Source organism: Gopherus flavomarginatus, chromosome 23 (assembly GCF_025201925.1).
Source record: "Gopherus flavomarginatus isolate rGopFla2 chromosome 23, rGopFla2.mat.asm, whole genome shotgun sequence".
NCBI lineage: Eukaryota > Metazoa > Chordata > Testudines > Testudinidae > Gopherus > Gopherus flavomarginatus.
Window position 1 is genome coordinate 15,118,656 of NC_066639.1, and position 19,070 is coordinate 15,137,725.

Below are 19,070 nucleotides of genomic sequence, written 5' to 3' on the forward strand. Positions count from 1 at the left end.
ACCCCACCAGCACCTCCCTGACCGGTACCCTCCTCCCACCATCTCCCCCACCATCCGTGTAATGGGTCAGTCCAACCCAGAACCCCCCTCCCCCAAGCTCAATCCAATGGGCTAGTCCAGCCCAGAAACCCCCTCCCCCAATCAATCCAATGGGCTAGTCCAGCCCAGAACCCCCCTCCCCCAATCAATCCAATGGGCCAGTCCGGCCCAGAACCCCCCTCCCCCAATCAATCCAATGGGCCAGTCCGGCCCAGAACCCCCCCCCCCCCATCAATCCAATGGGCCAGTCCGGCCCAGAACCCCCCTCCCCCAATCAATCCAATGGGCCAGTCCGGCCCAGAACCCCCCTCCCCCAATCAATCCAATGGGCCAGTCCGGCGCAGAACCCCCCCTCCTCCAATCAATCCAATGGGCTAGTCCAGCCCAGAACCCCCCTCCCCAATCAATCCAATGGGCTAGTCCAGCCCAGAACCCCCCTCCCCCAATCAATCCAATGGGCCCACACAGCCCAGACCACCCACCCCCACACCCCGCTCAGGCCAATGGGCCCGTCCAGCCCAGAACCATCATCCCCGGTCAGTCCAATGGGCCCGTCCAGCCCAGAACCTGCCCTCCCCAATTAAGCCAATGGGCCAGTCCAGCCCAGAACCATCATCCCCGATCAGCCCAATAGACCTGTCCAGCCCAGAACCCACCTCCCTGATCAGGCCAATGGGCCAGTCCAGCCCAGAACCCCGCTCCCCCAATCAATCCAATGGACCTACCCAGCCTAGAACCCCCTTCCCCTAATCAGCCCCATGGACCTACCCGGCCCAGAACCATCATCCCCAACCAGCCCAATGGACCCACCCGGGTGTTGCCAAACCCCACGTAGCTGTCACTAGGCGTCGCTGTCTACGCTCTCAAAAGAAGCCAACAACGTCACTGAACACAATTTCCAGAGAATTACACAGCGAACGACACCCATACGCACGCACACGCCCACAGCCAGGCAAGTACAGTCACAACAGCATTCGCGAGCAGCTCCGTCGTCTTCATCACATCCCTTCCGCGCTCTTCTGGGCGGCTAATTTCAGCCGAGCCTCCTCTGCTTGCCAGGCAGGGCCCAGAGCCCGGGTGTTCGCCTGGCCTGACCTGAGCTAGCCTGACCTGAGCTCACCTGACGTGACCTCATTCGCCTGACGTGACCTCGTTCGCCTGACCTGAGCTCGCCTGACCTGAGCTCACCTGACGTGACCTCGTTCGCCTGACCTGACCTCGTTCGCCTGACTTGACCTGAGTTCGTCTGACCTGAGCTCGTTCGCCTGACCTGAGCTCGCCTGACGTGACCTCGTTCGCCTGACCTGAGCTCACCTGACCTGAGCTCGTTCGCCAGACCTGAGCTCGCCTGACCTGACCTCGTTCGCCAGACCTGAGCTCGCCTGACCTGACCTCGTTCGCCTGACCTGACCTGAGTTCGTCTGACCTGAGCTCATTCGTCTGACCTGAGCTCACCTGACCTGAGCTCGTTCGCCAGACCTGACCTGAGTTCGTCTGACCTGAGCTCGTTCGCCTGACCTGAGCTCACCTGACGTGACCTCGTTCACCTGACCTGAGCTCACCTGACCTGAGCTCGTTCGCCTGACCTGAGCTCACCTGACCTGAGCTCGTTCGCCTGACCTGAGCTCACCTGACCTGAGCTCGTTCGCCTGATGTGACCTCGTTCACCTGACCTGAGCTCGTTCGCCTGACTTGACCTGAGTTCGTCTGACCTGAGCTCGTTCGCCTGACCTGAGCTCGCCTGACCTGACCTCGTTCGCCTGACCTGACCTGAGTTCGTCTGACCTGAGCTCGTTCGCCAGACCTGAGCTCGCCTGACCTAACCTCGTTCGCCTGACCTGAGCTCGCCTGAAGTGTCCTTGTTCGCCTGAAGTGTCCTCGTTCGCCTGACCTGACCTGAGTTCGTCTGACCTGACCTGAGTTCGTCTGACCTGAGCTCGTTCGCCTGACCTGAGCTCGCCTGACGTGAGCTCGTTCGCCTGACCTGAGCTCGCCTGACGTGAGCTCGTTCGCCTGACCTGAGCTCGCCTGACCTGAGCTCGTTCGCCTGACCTGAGCTTGACTGACGTGAGCTCGTTCGCCTGACCTGAGCTCGCCTGACGTGAGCTCGTTCACCTGACCTGAGCTTGCCTGATGTGAGCGCGTTCGCCTGACCTGACCTCGTTCACCTGACCTGAGCTCGCCTGACGTGAGCACTTTCGCCTGACCTGAGCTCACCTGACGTGAGCTCGTTCACCTGACCTGAGCTCGCCTGACCTGAGCTCATTCACCTGACCTGAGCTTGACTGACGTGAGCTCGTTCGCCTGAGCTGAGCTCGCCTGACGTGATCTCATTCACCTGACCTGAGCTCGCCTGACCTGACCTCGTTCACCTGACCTGAGCTCGCCTGACGTGATCTCGTTCGCCTGAGTCGAGTTCGCCTGACCCGAGCTCGCCTGACCTGACCTCGTTCGCCTGACCTGAGCTCGCCTGACCTGACCTCGTTCGCCTGACCTGAGCTCGCCTGACCTGACCTCGTTCGCCTGACCTGAGCTCACCTGACCTGAGCTCATTCATCTGACCTGAGCTTGCCTGACCTGAGCTTGTTCGCCTGACGTGAGCTCGTTCGCCTGACCTGAGCTCGCCTGACCTGACCTCGTTCGCCTGACCTGAGCTCGCCTGACCTGAGCTTGTTCGCCTGACGTGAGCTCGTTCGCCTGACCTGAGCTCGCCTGATGAGAGCTCGTTTGCCTGACCTTAGCTCGGCACTGCAGCCAGTCCAGTAGATTTAAAAATAAAAATCCGCTAGCCTGACCCCTTTCCAATCCCTACCTGCTTCCAGGGTGTGATTTCTGACAACAGCCGGGCAGCTACGCCCGGGGGACAGAGTAAAGGGGAACCGAAATCAAGCTGGCTCCCCTTCTGATCCCATCTCATCCCACCCCGCCGGCCGGCCGTGCCGGGCTCCTGGCTGCCTCGCCTCCGGTTCCAACTGCGGAGCGGCGAGAAAGACGACATCTGGGTACAACCAAGCGAACGGGCCGCTCGCTCCCAGAGCGCGCCTGCCTTGAATTAGCCCCTGACCAACGTCTTTCCCTTGCCGCGGAGACGTAACATTGCCCGGGCGTGCGACGGAAGGTTTGACGAGCGCGCCCGAGCTGCTGGTGAACGCGTCGGGGGATAGCGATGGTGATTTCTCTCTTTGCACGGGCGGTGAAAGGTGGCTAGATTTCTCACGGGGTCACTGACACACCGATTTGCTCACATGGGAAACCAAAATGTCACTAAATCTCGTGATAAAACCCAGAATCACCACGTCTGATCCATGCAATGGGCCTCTGGGCCCAGACCCCCGCCCCAGATCAGTGCAATGGGCCTCTGGGCCCAGGCCCGCACCCCAGATCAGCGCAACGGGCCCCCAGGCTGGCCCCACCTGCTGCAGGCGCCCGATTCGGGCGCTGATCTCGCTGTAGCTGCCATAGTCGCGCTGGTAGCGGGCCGCGTTCTGGTAGCACCGCACGGCCTCCTCCCAGTCCTGCTCCGACTCGTAGACCTGCCCCAGCTGCTCCCACAGCTGTGGCTGCACCGGGTCCCGCAGCAGGGCCTGCACGCAGCCGTGGATGGCCTCCAGCTTGCCATGCAGGGGCCGGGGGGCAGAGTTCCTGCGGGGGGGGGCAGGGACCGTGTCAGACTCAGTGCGCCCGGCAAGGGGGTGGGGCCGGTCTCCTGGGTTCTCTCCCTGGCTCTGGAAGGGGAGTGCGGGCTGGTGGGTTAGAGGAGGGGGGCTGGGAGCCAGGACTCCTGGGTTCTGTCCCCGTCTCTGGGAGGGGAGTGGGGGCTGGTGGTTAGAGCCGGGGGGGCTGGGAGCCAGGACTCCTGGGTTCTCTCCCCATCTCTGGGAGGGGAGTGGGGGCTGGTGGGTTAGAGTGGGGGGGGCCAGCAGCCAGGACTCCTGGGTTCTCTCCCCGTCTCTGGGATGGGCTTTCCCCCCGCCCTGTGTCCGGAGATCATGAGCAGCAACACTTACCCAGAGGGGAAATAGGGTTTGTTGGGGTGCCCGATATTAGTGCCATGAGGTGACGGGAGATGTGGGGGCAGCTGGGGCTGTCCGATGCTGGCAGAGCACCTGGGGGACAAGGAACGAGAGATAGTTAGACAGAGAGAGAGGGGACGGGCTGAAGTTTGGGGAATGGGGCAGGGACCTGTCCCCTCTAGGGGCGCCAGCTCCCCTCCGGCCCCAGGGCAGGGACTGGCTGGCTCATGGGGGCGGGGAATGGGGCAGGTGCCTGTCCCCTCTAGGGGGCGCCGGCTCCACCCAGTTCTGTGCCCCCCCCCGCCACGAGTTTGCTGGGTCTCTGCCCCACAGGCAGTACCTGGGGCAGGGGGGCGCTGGCTGGCAGACGGGGCGAGCTCCCCCCGGACTCACCTGCCGCCCGGGAGCCATGGGCGGGAGTGGCAGGGGTTCCAGGCCCCGCCGCAGCTCAGGCTGCTGAGAGCGAAGGGATCCCGTCCGGCCCGGCCCCCCAGCTGTTCCACGGTGCGATGCATCCAGCCTGTCGGAGACGGGGGGCGGGGCGGGGTTACACGCTGCGCCCCGACCCCCGGGGTCCCGCCGCCACCCCCGCACGGGGCAGGGCACCTGTCCGGTGCAGCCTGCCCCCCTCAGCTCCTCCATACCCCCCTCGGTCCCCTCCTGCATCCCTGATATCCCCTCCTGCCACCCCTCACCTCCCCCGACGTCCCCTCCCCCACCTTCATCCTGCCCCCAAGTCCCCTCCCCCTGCCCCCCTCACCTCCCCGATGTCCCCTCCCCCACCCTCATCCTGCCCCCAAGCCCCCTCCCCGTCCCCCCTCACATCCTCGACGTCCCCTCCCCCACCCTCATCCTGCCCCCCCACCTCAACGATGTCCCCTCCCCCACCCTCATCCTGCCCCCAAGTCCCCTCCCCCTGCCCCCTCACCTCCCCAACGTCCCCTCCCCCACCCTCATCCTCCCCCAAGTCCCCTCCCCCTGCCCCCCTCACCTCCCCGACGTCCCCTCCCCCACCCTCATCCTGCCCCCTCACCTCCCAACATCCCCTCCCCCACCCTCATCCTGCTCCCAAGTCCCCTCCCCCTGCCCCCCTCACCTCCCTGACGTCCCCTCCCCCACCATCATCCTGGCCCCCTCACCTCTCCGACGTCCCCTCCCCCACTATCATCCTGCCCCCAAGTCCCCTCCCCCTGCCCCCCTCACATCCCCCAACGTCCCCTCCACCACCCTCATCCTGCCCCCCCACGTCCCCTCCCCCACCCTCATCCTGCCCCCAAGCCCCCTCCCCCTGTCCCACCTCACCTCCCCGACGTCCCCTCCCCCACCTTCATCCTGCCCCCAAGTCCCCTCCCCCTGCCCCCTCACCTCCCCAACGTCCCCTCCCCCACCCTCATCCTGCCCCCCCTCACCTCCCCGACGTCCCCTCCCCCATCCTCATCCTGCCCCCAAGTCCCCTCCCCCTGCCCCCTTCACCTCCCCTGATGTCCCCTCCCCCACCCTCATCCTGCCCCCAAGTCCCCTCCACCACCCTCATCCTGCCCCCCACCTCCCCACACGTCCCCTCCACCACCCTCATCCTGCCCCCAAGCCCCCTCCCCCTGCCCCCCTCACATCCCTCGACGTCCCTTCCACCACCCTCATCCTGCCCCCAAGCCCCCTCCCCCTGCCCCCTCACCTCCCCGACGTCCCCTCCTTCACCCTCATCCTGCCCCCCACTTCCCCCAACGTCCCCTCCTCCACCCTCATCCTGCCCCCTTTCTGCTCCCACCAGCCCCGACATCCCCTCCCCATCCCCTCCCTCACCCCCTCCCTTCCCCCAAGGCCCCTCCCCCTGCCTGCTCCCCATCCCCCGACATCCCCTCCCCATCCCTCCTCCTACCTCCTCTGACAGCCCCTCCCCACCTGCCCCCCCACAATCCCAGTCCCCTCTCCCCCCCCGCCCCCCCATTCCCGGGCCGGGCCTCACCACTTCTGCTGCGCTGGATGCCTCTGTCCCCCCCTCCGCCCCCCCCGGGGTGCGAGCGACGGGCGGCCCCCGCGGCTCCTCCTGGCTGAGACTCCCCCGGCGCCGTGGGAAACACTCACAGCCTCATACACCACTGTGGGGAGAGCGGGGGTCAGGCATGGGGGGCTGGAGTCACCTGGGGGGAGGGGGAGGGGGGATAGAGTCCAGGCCAGGACGGGGTTCAGTCCAGGCCAGGACGGGGTTGGGGGGGGTCCAGGACAGGGTTAACGGGGAGGGTCCAGGCCAGGACGGGGTTAATGGGGGGTGGGGGGAGTCCAGGCCAGGACGGGGTTAACGAGGGGGTCCCAGGCTGAGACGGAGCTAACGGGGGGGGGGGTCCAGGCCAGTATAGGGTTAATGGGGCGTGGGGTCCCAGCCAGGACTGGGTTAACGAGGGGGGGGTCCAGGCTGAGACGGGGTTAATGGGGGGTGGGGTCCCAGCCAGGATAGGGTTAATGGGGGGATCCTGGAAAGAGTTAATGGGGGTGTCCAGGCTGGGATGGGGTTAATGGGGGGGGTCCAGGCCAGGATGGGCTTAACAGGGGGTCCCAGGCCAGGACAGGGTTAATGGGGGGGTAGGGTCCAGGACAGGGTTACCGGGGGGGGGGGTCCAGGCTGGGACAAGGGTAATGGGGGGGGTCCAGGCCAGGACGGGGTTAATGGGGGGGGTCCAGGCTGGGATGGGGTTACCGGGGGGGGGTCCAGGCTGGGACGGGTTTAATGGGGGGGTCCAGGCCCAGACGAAGTTAACGGGGGGGGTGCAGGTCAGGAAACGATTAAAGGGGGGGTCCAGGCTAGGACGGGGTTAAAGGGGGGTGGTCCAGGCCAGGCCAGGGTTAATGGGGGTGGTCCCAGGCCGAGACGGAGTTAACGGGGGGAGGGGGGTCCAGGTCAGGACAAGGTTAACGGGGGGGTCCAGGCCAGGATGGGGTTAACGGGGGGGTCCCAGGCCGAGATGGAGTTAACGGGGGGGGGCATCCTGGCCAGGATGGGGTTAACGGGGGGGTCCCAGGCCAGGCCAGGGTTAATGGGAGGTAGGGTCCAGGACAGGGTTAACGGCAGGGTTCCAGGCCGGGACGGGGTTAACGGGGGGGGTCCTGGAAAGAGTTAATGGGGGGTGTCCAGGCTGGGATGGGGTTAACGGGGGGGAGTGCAGGCCAGGACGGGGTTAACGGGGGTGGTCCCAGGCCAGGACGGAGTCAATGGGGGGGGGGAAGGGCTCCCAGACCGAGACAGGGTTAATGGGAGGTAGGGTCCAGGACAGGGTTAACAGGGGGTGGTCCCAGGCCAGGACGGAGTTAATGGGGGGGGGTTCCAGGCCGGGATGGGGTTAACAGGGGGTTCTAGGGCGGGACGAGGTTAACGGGGTGGGGGGTCCAGGCCGGGATGGGGTTAACGGGGGGGGGGGGTCCAGGCCAGGCCAGGGTTAACAGGGAGAGCGGGGATCCATGCCAGGCCAGGGTTAATGGGGGGGGGGGGGTCCAGACCGGGACAGGGTTAATGGGAGGTAGGGTCCAGGACAGTGAAAACAGGGGGGGTCCAGGCCGGAACAGGGTTAACGGGGGGGGGTCCAGACCGGGACAGGATTAATGGGAGGTAGGGTCCAGGACAGCATAAACAGGGGGGGTCCAGGCCGGAACGGGGTTAATGGGGGAGGGGGAGTCCAGGCCAGGCCAGGGTTAACGGGGGGGGGGGTCCAGGCTGGCACGGAGTTAACGGTGGGGGTGGGGGGTCCCAGGCCCGGATGGGGTTAATGGGGGGGAGGGTCCAGGCCTGGACGGGGTTAACGGGAGAGGGGGGGTCCCAGGCCCGGATGGGGTTAATGGGGGGGTCCAGGTCAGGATGGGGTTAATGGGGGAAGGGGGATCCAGGCCTGGACGGGGTTAACGGGGGGGGGGGTCCCAGGCCCGGATGGGGTTAACGGGGAGGTCCAGGCCAGGATGAGGTTAATGGGGGAGGGGGTCTCAGGCCAGGATGGGATTAACGGGGGAGGGGTGGTCCAGGCCCAGACGAAGTTAACGGGGTGGTCCCAGGCCAGGACGGAGTTAACGGGAGAGGTCCCAGGCCAGGACGGGGTTAATGGGGGGGGGGGGTCCAGGTCAGGATGGGGTTAACAGGGGAGGGGGGGGTCCAGGCCGGGATGGGGTTTAAGGGGGGGGGGATTCCCAGGCCAGGACAGGGTTAATGGTGGGGGAGGGGTCCAGGTCAGGATGGGGTTAATGGGGGGGGTCCAGGTCAGGACGGGGTTAACGGGGGAGGGGGGGTCCAGGCCGGGACGGGGTTAAATGGGGGGGGGTTCCCAGGCCAGGACAGGGTTAATGGCGGGGGCAGGGCGGCCCAATTGTGACACAATGGGGGGAGGGGCACTTTTGCTACTGGCTCCGCCCCCCGGGGCGGGGTTAACCCCTTGCACCCCCCCCCGCTCCCCCCACCTCGAGGACCCACCTCTGGCCACGCTCTCCAGGAATCCGGCCAATCACGCGGCGCCCCTCCTCTGGCTGCCAATCATCGTCCCCATCCGTCCTCTAGGGCAGCCTGGAGGAGACCAATGGGGAGCCAGAGGGTCACTGCGGGGCGGGGCCGAGGGGCGGGCGAGCCCGTGGGAATCAGGGGAGGAGCAAGACGCAACCAATGAGCTGAGGCCGCCGGGATGCCGCGGTGGGGGCGCTTCGGGGGGGCAAACCAGGAGGACCAGCAGGGGGCGCTGTGGGGCAGGGCTGACGGGCAGCGGAGCCCCATGGGGTGGGAATGGGGGGGCAGCGGGGGGCCCATGGGGCCCCATGGGGTGGGGCTGAGGAGCGGTGGGGGGGCTATGGGGTGGGACAGAGGGGCAGTGGGGCCCCATGGGGTGGGACTGCAGGGCAGCGGGGGGCAGGGGGGTGGGACAGAGGGGCAGTGGGGCCCCATGGGGTGGGACTGCAGGGCAGCGGGGGGGTGGGACAGAGGGGCAGTGGGGCCCCATGAGGTGGGACTGCAGGGCAGCGGGGGGGTGGGACAGAGGGGCAGTGGGGCCCCATGGGGTGGGACTGCAGGGCAGCGGGGGGGTGGGACAGAGGGGCAGTGGGGCCCCATGGGGTGGGACTGCAGGGCAGCGGGGGGGGTGGGACAGAGGGGCAGTGGGGCCCCATGGGGTGGGACTGCAGGGCAGCGGGGGGGTGGGACAGAGGGGCAGTGGGGCCCCATGGGGTGGGACTGCAGGGCAGCAGGGGGTGGGGGGGTGGGACAGAGGGGCAGTGGGGCCCCATGGGGTGGGACTGCAGGGCAGCGGGGGGGTGGGACAGAGGGGCAGTGGGGCCCCATGGGGTGGGACTGCAGGGCAGCGGGGGGGTGGGACAGAGGGGCAGTGGGGCCCCATGGGGTGGGACTGCAGGGCAGCGGGGGGGTGGGACAGAGGGGCAGTGGGGCCCCATGGGGTGGGACTGCAGGGCAGCAGGGGGGGTGGGACAGAGGGGCAGTGGGGCCCCATGGGGTGGGACTGCAGGGCAGCGGGGGGGTGGGACAGAGGGGCAGTGGGGCCCCATGGGGTGGGACTGCAGGGCAGCGGGGGGGTGGGACAGAGGGGCAGTGGGGCCCCATGGGGTGGGACTGCAGGGCAGCGGGGGGGTGGGACAGAGGGGCAGTGGGGCCCCATGGGGTGGGACTGCAGGGCAGCGGGGGGGTGGGACAGAGGGGCAGTGGGGCCCCATGGGGCGGGACTGAGGAGCAGCCGGGGGGTGGGACCGAGGGGCAGTGGGGCCCCCATGGGGCAGGGCTGAGGAGCAGTGATGGGGCTGTGGGGTGGGACCAAGGGGCAGCGGGAGCCCGTGGGGTGGGGCTGAGGAGCAGTGGGGGGCCGTGAGGTGGGACCAAGGGGCAGCAGGGGGCCGTTGGGCAGGGCTAAGGCGCAGCGGGGGGCCGTGGGGCAGGGCTGGGGGGGCGGGACCGAGGAGCAGTGGGGCCCATGGGACGGGACCGAGGGGCAGCGGGGGGCTGGGGGGGGCGGGACCGAGGAGCAGTGGGGCCCCATGGACGGGGCTGAGCAATGGGGCCCCATGGGGCAGGACTGAGAAGCAGTGGGGGGCAGTGGGGCCCCGTGGGGCGGGCACAGGAGATGTCACAGGGCGACGCACACAGCGAAGGACCCACACACGGTGCAGCAGGTGGGGGGGGGAGTGAGCCGCAGCCGCCGGCTCTGCCCCTCCCCGGGCTCCGTGACTCACCCCGGCCCTGTCACGCCAGACGGATGCTGCCCAGACGACACCCCCACCCCCCCGCCCCCAGCTCCCCCCCCCGGGACCGGAGCGGGGCAGGAGGGCGGTGGGTGACAGACATGGGGCACGTTGGCGGGGGGGTGCCCCCGCTCTGGGCCCCAGAGGGGAGGTGACGCACATGGCACGGGGGGCGGAGCGGAGCTAAAAGCGGCTGCGGCCGCGGGAGCTAAGTTTGGGACCGGGGCAGGAAGCGGGCGGGGCAGACGTACGCTCCCAAGGGAGATCCTGGCGGGACGGCTGCTGCCTGGCACACGCCAGTGACATGCGACACCCATGGCACCCGGGCACACCAACCACACTCGGACGCGCCACCCGCATGTGGATAGAGCGTGCATCCGTGGCACGCAGCCCTGCCTGCCACGCGTGGACATGCCAACAACACGGACATGCCAGGGACATGCCAACCAGTGACAAGGACATGTAGACACACCAATGACACGTGTGCCGGAGCCACGCCACGTACTTGAGGCCCCCAGACTCTGCCACCTATTCACGCCCCGTGCACGCTCACTTTCACACGCGTGCGTGAGCTCCTTGGGCATGGGAGCACACTTGTGCGCTGCATGTTTACACACGTGATCGCTCCATGCCCAGCTGTGCACACATGCTCTGTACTTTCACACGTGCCTTCCTCTCCCCCTATGCCCCCACCCCCTGTTGCCGTCATGGGCCATCCCGCGCTGTGAGAATTTTGGGGCTGGCCCATGATGTGTGTGCGAGCAGAGAGGAAGCGTGCAGGGGATCGTGTGGCACGCCACCCGTGTAGACACACTTGCACACACACACACCAGCAGGGGACAGTGCTGGAAAAACACACACACACACGCCAACGGGGGTCAGCGCTGCATGGACATGGACACACACACACATACTCCTGTGTGAACACACACACATAGACACGCAAACCCCAACAGGAGACAGCACTGGACATACACACACTCACGCAAATCAGCTGAGGCAGCACTGCATGAACACACACACACCAGGAGGGGGCAGCACTGCGCGCGCGCGCACACACACACACACACACACACACACACACACACACGCATACACGGGGCAGCGCTGCGTGAACACCCCCACACCAGCAGGGGGCAGCACTGCGTGAACACCCCCACACCCACACACACCCCCCAGCAGGGGGCGGTGCTGTGTGAACACCCCCACACACCAGCAGGGGGCAGCGCTGCGTGAACTCCCCCACACCAGCCGGGGGCAGCGCTGCATGCACTCACACACACCAGCAGAAGGCAGCGCTGCGTGCACACACACACACACACACACACACACACACACACACGCATACACACACACCAGCAGGGGGCAGCGCTGTGTGAACACCCCCACACCAGCAGGGGGCAGCGCTGCGTGCATGCACACACACCAGCAGGAGGCGGTGCTGCCTGCACACACACACACACACACACACACACACACACACCAGCAGGGGGCAGCACTGTGTGCACGCACACACACACACCACCAGGGGGCGGTGCTGCGTGCACGCACACAGACAAGCAGGGGGCAGCACTGCATGCACTCACACACAGCAGCAGGGGGCAGCGCTGCATGCATGCACACACACCAGCAGGGGGCAGCGCTGCGTGAACACCCCCACACCAGCAAGGGGCAGCGCTGCATGCACACACACACACACACACACACACCCCAGCAGGGGGCAGTGCTGCGTGCACTCACACACACCAGCAGGGGGCAGCGCTGCATGCACACACACACACACACACACACCAGCAGGGGGCAGCGCTGCGTGCACTCACACACACCAGCAGGGGGCAGCACTATGTGAACACCCCCACACCAGCAGGGGGCAGCGCTGCATGTACACACACACACACACACACACACACACACACACACCAGCAGGGGGCAGCGCTGCGTGCACTCACACACACCAGCAGGGGGCAGCGCTGCGTGCACTCACACACACCAGCAGGGGGCAGTGCTGCGTGAACACCCCACACCAGCAGGGGGCAGCGCTGCATGCACTCACACACACCAGCAGGGGGCAGCGCTGTGCGAACACCCCCACACCAGCAGGGGGCAGCGCTGCATGCACTCACACACACCAGCAGGGGGCAGCGCTGCATGCACACACACACACACACACACACACACACACCAGCAGGGGGCAGCGCTGCGTGCACTCACACACACCAGCAGGGGGCAGTGCTGCGTGAACACCCCACACCAGCAGGGGGCAGCGCTGCGTGCACGCACACACACCAGCAGGGGGCAGCGCTGCGTGAACACCCCCACACCAGCAGGGGGCAGCGCTACGTGAACACCCCCACACCAGCAGGGGGCAGCGCTGCGTGCATGCACACACACCAGCAGGGGGCAGCGCTATGTGAACACCCCACACCAGCAGGGGGCAGCGCTGCATGCACTCACACACACCAGCAGGGGGCAGCGCTGCATGCACACACACACACACCAGCAGGGGGCAGCGCTATGTGAACACCCCCACCCCAGCAGGGGGCAGCGCTGCGTGAACACCCCCACACCAGCAGGGGGCAGCGCTGCGTGCACGCACACACACCAGCAGGGGGCAGCGCTGCGTGAACACCCCCACACCAGCAGGGGGCAGCGCTGCGTGCACGCACACACACCAGCAGGGGGCAGCGCTGCGTGAACACCCCCACACCAGCAGGGGGCAGCGCTGCGTGAACACCCCCACACCAGCAGGGGGCGGCGCGCCCCCACCCCTGCGTTCTTGGGCATGGCACCAGTGACCAGCCGGGCTCCCCGTGAGCTCTGGCAGCGGCTCTGGGCGTGGGCGGGGTAAGCCCGGCCGCCTGGCCCCTCCCTGCTGCGCCTGACGGAGGGAATCTCCGTCCCGCCCACGCTGGCCGGGAAGCCAAACGGTGCCTGCTGGCGGCTGCCAGGCCCCCCTGAGTCATGGGGCCGGCTTGGCACCCCTTAGAGATGGCAGTGCCCACCCCGCCCCCTTGCCAGGTGCCGGGGGAGTTCCCGGCGGTGGGCGCTGGGAAATGACCTCTTCCTTCCCCTCACGGCTACGTTCTCCGAAGCGGCCCCGGGGTTCCTGTCTGGGTTCTGCCTTTACTAGAAAAGGGAAGCAGCAGCCCTGACTCACACGGGCCGGGCGGGAGGGGGGTGATACACTGACGTGCGAGAGCGCACACAAGTGAGTGTGCGAGGGCAGATGCTTGTGAGAGGGGAATGTGCAACCGGGCAGCGGAGGCCAAGCACGCAGGCCATGAGCGCGCCAAAGTGAAACATGCATGCAAACCTGTGGCCAACAACCCGGGCCGTGCAAATGGGTGTGCCACAGTGACTGTGCATGTGAGAGTGTGCAGGTGTGCAAAAGTGACCCTGCATGTGAGGACATCTGCACGGGTATGGCGGCGCAGCTGAGAGCATGCATGTGCAAATGGGCGTGCACAAGTGACGGTGCATGTCAGTGTGTCTTGGCAAGTGTGTGAGACCAGGTGAAGGGTGCAGAAGTCAGCATTTGGGTGTGCAGGTGCACCTGAGGGGCACCGGTAGGCGTGAGTGACCGAGCGCGTGTGTGACCTGTGCACGTGGGCGTGAAAGGGCATGAGCAGAGCCATGCACAAGCCAGTGGGGCCGCACATCTGGCCGAGTGTCCGGGTGCGGGCGTGCAAGCGTGCTCAGCCTTGCGCGTGTCGGCAAGAGTGCACGTGGCCGAGTGTGAGTGAAGGGGGCGTGAATGGGGGCAAAGGTGTGTGCCGTGCAAGGGGAAATGGGGCACTACTAGGAGGACACCCCAAGGGGCTGAGGGGGTGGGGGAGTAGGGACAGGCAGCACTAGGGGGAGGGGCCTGAATTGGCTCCGCCTCCTTCTATGAGTCAGAGCTGGGGGAGTTCTGGGGTGGGGGGTTCCCTCCCCGTGCGATCAGTCCGCAGCTTGGAGCATAGGGGGGCGGGTTACACAAGGAGCCCTTCACACGCATGGAGCCAGACACGCGTGCGTGCACCGAAAGGAACGCCCACAGCTGGGTGCACGCCCCCCTCCCCGACCAGCCCCTCCCCGTGCATCGTCATGAGCCCCCCAGTCCAAACATGCCCCCCACATATGCTCCGAGCTGCCCCCCTGCACTCAGCCCCACTCCCCCGTGCATCCCCTCGCACGGCTGCTGTGAATCCGGCTGCGTGACATTAGTGAAAGCCAAGCCCGGCCCACTAGGGGCGGTGCCCTAGATCCAGCCCGGGGGTGGGGGGATCCACCCCGTCGGGGCCTGAGAAACCCCCGGGGAACGGGGGGAAGATTCCCTGACGACAAGCGGCGGGGAACCCCCACCCCCTCGGGGGTCAGAGTCACGTCAGCGCTGAGTCAGCGCCGCCCTGAAACCCACGTGTGTACGGAGCAACAGCCATATCACAACCGTTCCCCCACCCCCACAGACCTGCACACCCCCAGCGTTACACAACCGGCGTCACGGCGATAGAGACACACGCACCCGGCATCGCACAAGGTCACACACACGCCGCGTCCCACGGTAACCAGGAAGCACAAAGGGACAAACAGCACTGCACAATGTCACACAGCGACAGTGTCACTCGATGACCTAGAGACACACAGGGTTACAGACACACAGGCACGCCACCCACACCCGCACAGAATCACTGTCACACACACGGACGGGCCCCTGACACGGTGACACACAGACCCAGTGACACAGAAAGGCATAGACACAGCATTTCACACACACACACTGGCAGACCCACACGCACCGTGACCGCCACACACAAACCTTGTCTCACACAGACACACACACAGAGTGAGCCATACACAGGCAGAGCCATATGCATGGGGCAAAGTGACACATGGGCAGACCACCACACAGCGACACAGATACACACAAACACCGTGACACATACACAGTGACACACAAACATGGGCAGACTCCCCCCCAGTCAGACATATACAATGACACACACACACACAATCACTATCATACACAAGGGCTGACCCGCACACATGGGCAGACCCCCAACACAGTCTCTCTCTCTCTCTCACACACACACACACACACACACACACACACACACACACACACACACACAGTGATACACAATCACTGTCACCCACACGGGCAGATGCGTGCACCCAGTGACACACAGACACAAACACAATGACTGTCACGCACACGAGCAGACCCGCAACACACAGTGACACATACGGGTAGACCTGCGCACTCACAGAGTGACACACACAGTGACACACAATCACAGTCACAAACATGGGCAGACACACACACACACGGGCAGGCCTCCCACCATGACACACACACACAGTGACACACAATCACGATCACAAACATGGGCAGACCCACACACACACACACACGGGCAGACCTCCCACCATGACACACACACACACAGTGACACACAATCACGATCACAAACATGGGCAGACCCACACACACACACACACGGGCAGACCTCCCACCATGACACACACACACACAGTGACACACATGGGCTGACCCCCCCCCACAGTGACCCCTCCTACACACAGAGTGACACACACACCCAGCATGGAGGGGGCCCAGCAGTCGGGAAGTCCCCGGCCCCCCAAGGGTTAACAGGTCTGGGATTCCCTCCTTCACATGGGGGGGGGGCGGGGACATGGCAGATTTCCAGCCCCCCCTTGTCTGTAACGCCCCCAGCTAGCGTGCTGGGTACAACCGCCTTGTAACGGCTACCAACAAAACACCACACAGGCAGCCCTGCGCCCCACGCACCCGCTGGGGGACACACAAGGACAGGGCAGAGAGAGACACACACATTTGAGACACACAAACGCACCGGCAAGAGAAAACACACACACCTTCCCCACACTAAAAGAGAGACACTGTCTCGCTGGACACAAAAATCACACGCTAGAGACACACAAACTCACAACACACAGGCGTCCCACGCGAGTCGAAGAGCAACACAAGCATACACAACGCACCGGAGAGAGACAAAAATCACAGCCCGGCACTCGGAGGCCACACAGGCGCACAGCATCTCCCTCCCCCAAACACACTTCTGAGAAACACACACACACTGAACTTCGAGACACACACACAATCACACCGTCCTTTGAGCCAAACACACACACACACACACAGAGAGGCCTTCGAGACACACACAATCACACAGTCCTTCACACACACACAAAATCATGCTGTACTTCAAGACACACACACACACACACCGTCCTTTGAGACACACACACACACTCACTCCCTACACACAATCACACCCCTCAAAGTCAGAGGCCCAGGAGGCCTGGGGGGGGTCCTGTCACCCGCACTCGACTCACACCCGGCACCCCCACGAGGGAGACACCGTCGCACACACCGGCAGTGGCGCGTGGGGAGGATTGCCGGCCCGGCCTTACCTCCTGGTCTCTGTGGGGCAGGCGCCCGGGGCCCCCCTCCAGCCAGCGGGGGTGGGTGGGTCACAAGCCCCTTCCGGGTGTGGGGGGGGTCGGCACGGACAGGCGGACGGACAGGCGGACGGACAGGCGGACTGACAGGCGGACGGACAGGCGCTCGTGTGCTGCACTCGCTGCCTGCCGGCTCCCGACTGGCTCCGGCGCCCGCCCGGCTCCTCCTCCTGCCCCCCCCGCCCGGGTTCCCCCCCCCCCCGCCCGCCAGCCGCACTGTGGGGGGGGCCCGGCCGTGGGTTCCGGACACCGTGACTCAGCTGCGCCCGCCCCCCCCCGTTTAAAGGGCCGGGTGACATCATCCCCCTTCCCCGCCCCCCCTCTTCCTCCGCCCCCCACCCCCAGCCCTGCCCCACACGGCTCCCACCCAAAGCCCCTCCCCTGGCAACCCTGGCCCACCCCCCCGGCCCTGCCCCACACGGCTCCCACCCAACCCAGCCTGTCCCCTGGGAACCCTGCCCCACATGGCTCCCACCCAACCCAGCCTGTCCCTGGGAACCCTGCCCCACACGGCTCCCACCCAACCCAGCCCCTCCCCTGGCAACCCTGGCCCACCCCCCCGGCCCTGCCCCACACGGCTCCCACCCAACCCAGCTCGTCCCTGGGAACCCTGGCCCACCCCCCGGCCCTGCCCCACACAGCTCCCACCCAACCCAGCCTGTCCCCTGGGAACCCTGCCCCACACGGCTCCCACCCAACCCAGCCTGTCCCCTAGGAACCCTGGCCCACCCCCCGGCCCTGCCCCACACGGCTCCCACCCAACCAGCCTGTCCCTGGGAACCCTGGCCCACCCCCCGGCCCTGCCCCACACGGCTCCCACCCAACCCAGCCCGTCCCTGGGAACCCTGGCCCACCCCCCGGCCCTGCCCCACACGGCTCCCACCCAAAGTCCCTCCCCTGGGAACCCTGGCCCACCCCCTGGCCCTGCCCCACACGGCTCCCACCCAACCCAGCCTGTCCCTGGGAACCCTGGCCCACCCCCCGGCCCTGCCCCACACGGCCCCCACCCAAAGTCCCTCCCCTGGGAACCCTGGCCCACCCCCCGGCCCTGCCCCACACGGCTCCCACCCAATCCAGCCTGTCCCTGGGAACCCTGGCCAGCCCCCCGGCCCTGCCCCACACGGCTCCCACCCAACCCAGCCCGTCCCTGGGAACCCTGGCCCACCCCCTGGCCCTGCCCCACACAGCTCCCACCCAACCCAGCCTGTCCCCTGGGAACCCTGCCCCACACGGCTCCCACCCAATCCAGTCCGTTCCCTGGGAATCCTGCCCCCCCACCCTCGCCTCCCTGCTTCTTCCCCTAGAGAAACAGGCCACACATACCACACCAGGAGAGCCACACAGAGACACAACAACACACAATATCACACACACACAACAGGGAGACACTACACACACACACACACACACACACAGTATCACCAATACACACACTAGGGAGACCCACACACAGAGAGAGCCGCACACAGTGAGACACAACCACACACCAAATATCACTGACAACACACACAAGAAACACAATCCCACACATGCACAATCACTCACACAGGAGACACAACCACACACCCAATATCACAGACACACACATGCCAGGAGACCCACACACACAGAGCCACACATTGAGACACAACCACACACATGCCAGAGGAACACCCACACCCCCAGAACCACAGAGTGACACACAACTCTCCCCCACAATATCACAGACACAGGAGACACAACCACACACCCACAATATGACAGACACACATGCCGGGAGACCCACACACATGGAGCCACAGCCACACACCCAATATCACAGACAACACACACAAGAAACACAATCCCACACATGCACAATCACTCACACAGGAGACACACACACACTCGAGACACGACCCCAGGGAGAATATCACACACACAGGAGGCACAACCACACACCCAATCACACACACAGGGGCAACACACTAGCACAAACACCACCACACACCAACGGCAAAGGTTTCGCCCTGGGCCCGTCACTGGGCACCTCCCGGGTCCCATCCAGCGTCATCGGGAAATCGGGGAGCCCCCGTACCCGGATTCTGGCCTTTTCCATGGTCCAGGCTCTGCTGGGGACAGGGCTGGTTTTGGGGGGCACTGGGGGGGCAGTGGAGTCAAAGCCCCATAGCCCCTCCCTCAGCCCCCCAGGGCAGTGTGGGACATCAGCACCGCCACCGTCCCTTTAAGCCTGCCAGGGGAGAGCGCCCCCTGCTGAGCACCCCCCTCCCCGCTCCCTGCCCCACAGCGCCCCCTATTCCCGCCCTGGGGCCAGCCCACTGCCAGGGGAGAGCGCCCCCTGCT

General features: G+C 66.0%; 2 protein-coding genes across 51 annotated transcripts in view; both read right to left on the bottom strand.

Moving 5' to 3' along the window:
* KDM6B (lysine demethylase 6B) overlaps positions 1-19,070 on the bottom strand; it is a 69,144-nt gene that overhangs the window by 18,562 nt on the left and 31,512 nt on the right. The window contains 5 exon segments of the mRNA XM_050933502.1: positions 3,453-3,681; positions 4,047-4,145; positions 4,446-4,572; positions 6,019-6,151; positions 8,503-8,592. Coding sequence (XP_050789459.1) covers positions 3,453-3,681; positions 4,047-4,145; positions 4,446-4,567 — 450 coding nt within the window. The 5' untranslated portion in view covers positions 4,568-4,572; positions 6,019-6,151; positions 8,503-8,592.
* On the bottom strand, positions 788-3,254 carry LOC127039653 (secreted protein C-like). 50 transcript variants are annotated; one of them, XM_050933493.1, is made up of 11 exons: positions 2,689-3,254; positions 2,520-2,601; positions 2,403-2,470; positions 2,257-2,300; positions 1,951-2,188; positions 1,752-1,877; positions 1,578-1,625; positions 1,398-1,450; positions 1,291-1,363; positions 1,203-1,217; positions 788-1,134 (listed from the first exon to the last, which is right to left on the bottom strand). In XM_050933493.1, exons 2-11 carry the CDS (start codon positions 2,590-2,592, stop codon positions 946-948), a joined length of 927 nt encoding a protein of 308 aa, XP_050789450.1. In that variant the 5' UTR covers positions 2,593-2,601; positions 2,689-3,254; the 3' UTR covers positions 788-945. The 50 variants fall into 50 exon arrangements, 43 of the variants coding, with proteins under 43 accessions (XP_050789450.1, XP_050789451.1, XP_050789424.1 ...); XM_050933494.1 differs by having other exon boundaries at positions 1,291-1,343; positions 1,378-1,440; positions 1,568-1,625; XM_050933467.1 differs by having other exon boundaries at positions 1,291-1,460; positions 1,602-1,659; positions 2,554-2,601.

What these genes read in the sequence shown, in the direction of transcription:
- LOC127039653 (XM_050933456.1), bottom strand. Translation starts at nt 2,592, where the DNA reads ATGAGCTCAGGTCAGGTGAGCTCAGGTCAGGCGAACGAGGTCAGGTCA. An exon ending in GCTCAGGTCAGGCGAACGAG is followed by an intron (nt 2,471 to 2,519) that starts GTCAGGTCAGGC and finishes AGGTCAGGCGAG; the next exon opens with CTCGGGTCAGGCGAACTCGA. An exon ending in GGTCAGGCGAACGAGCTCAG is followed by an intron (nt 1,660 to 1,751) that starts GTCAGACGAACT and finishes AGGTGAGCTCAG; the next exon opens with GTCAGGCGAACGAGCTCAGG.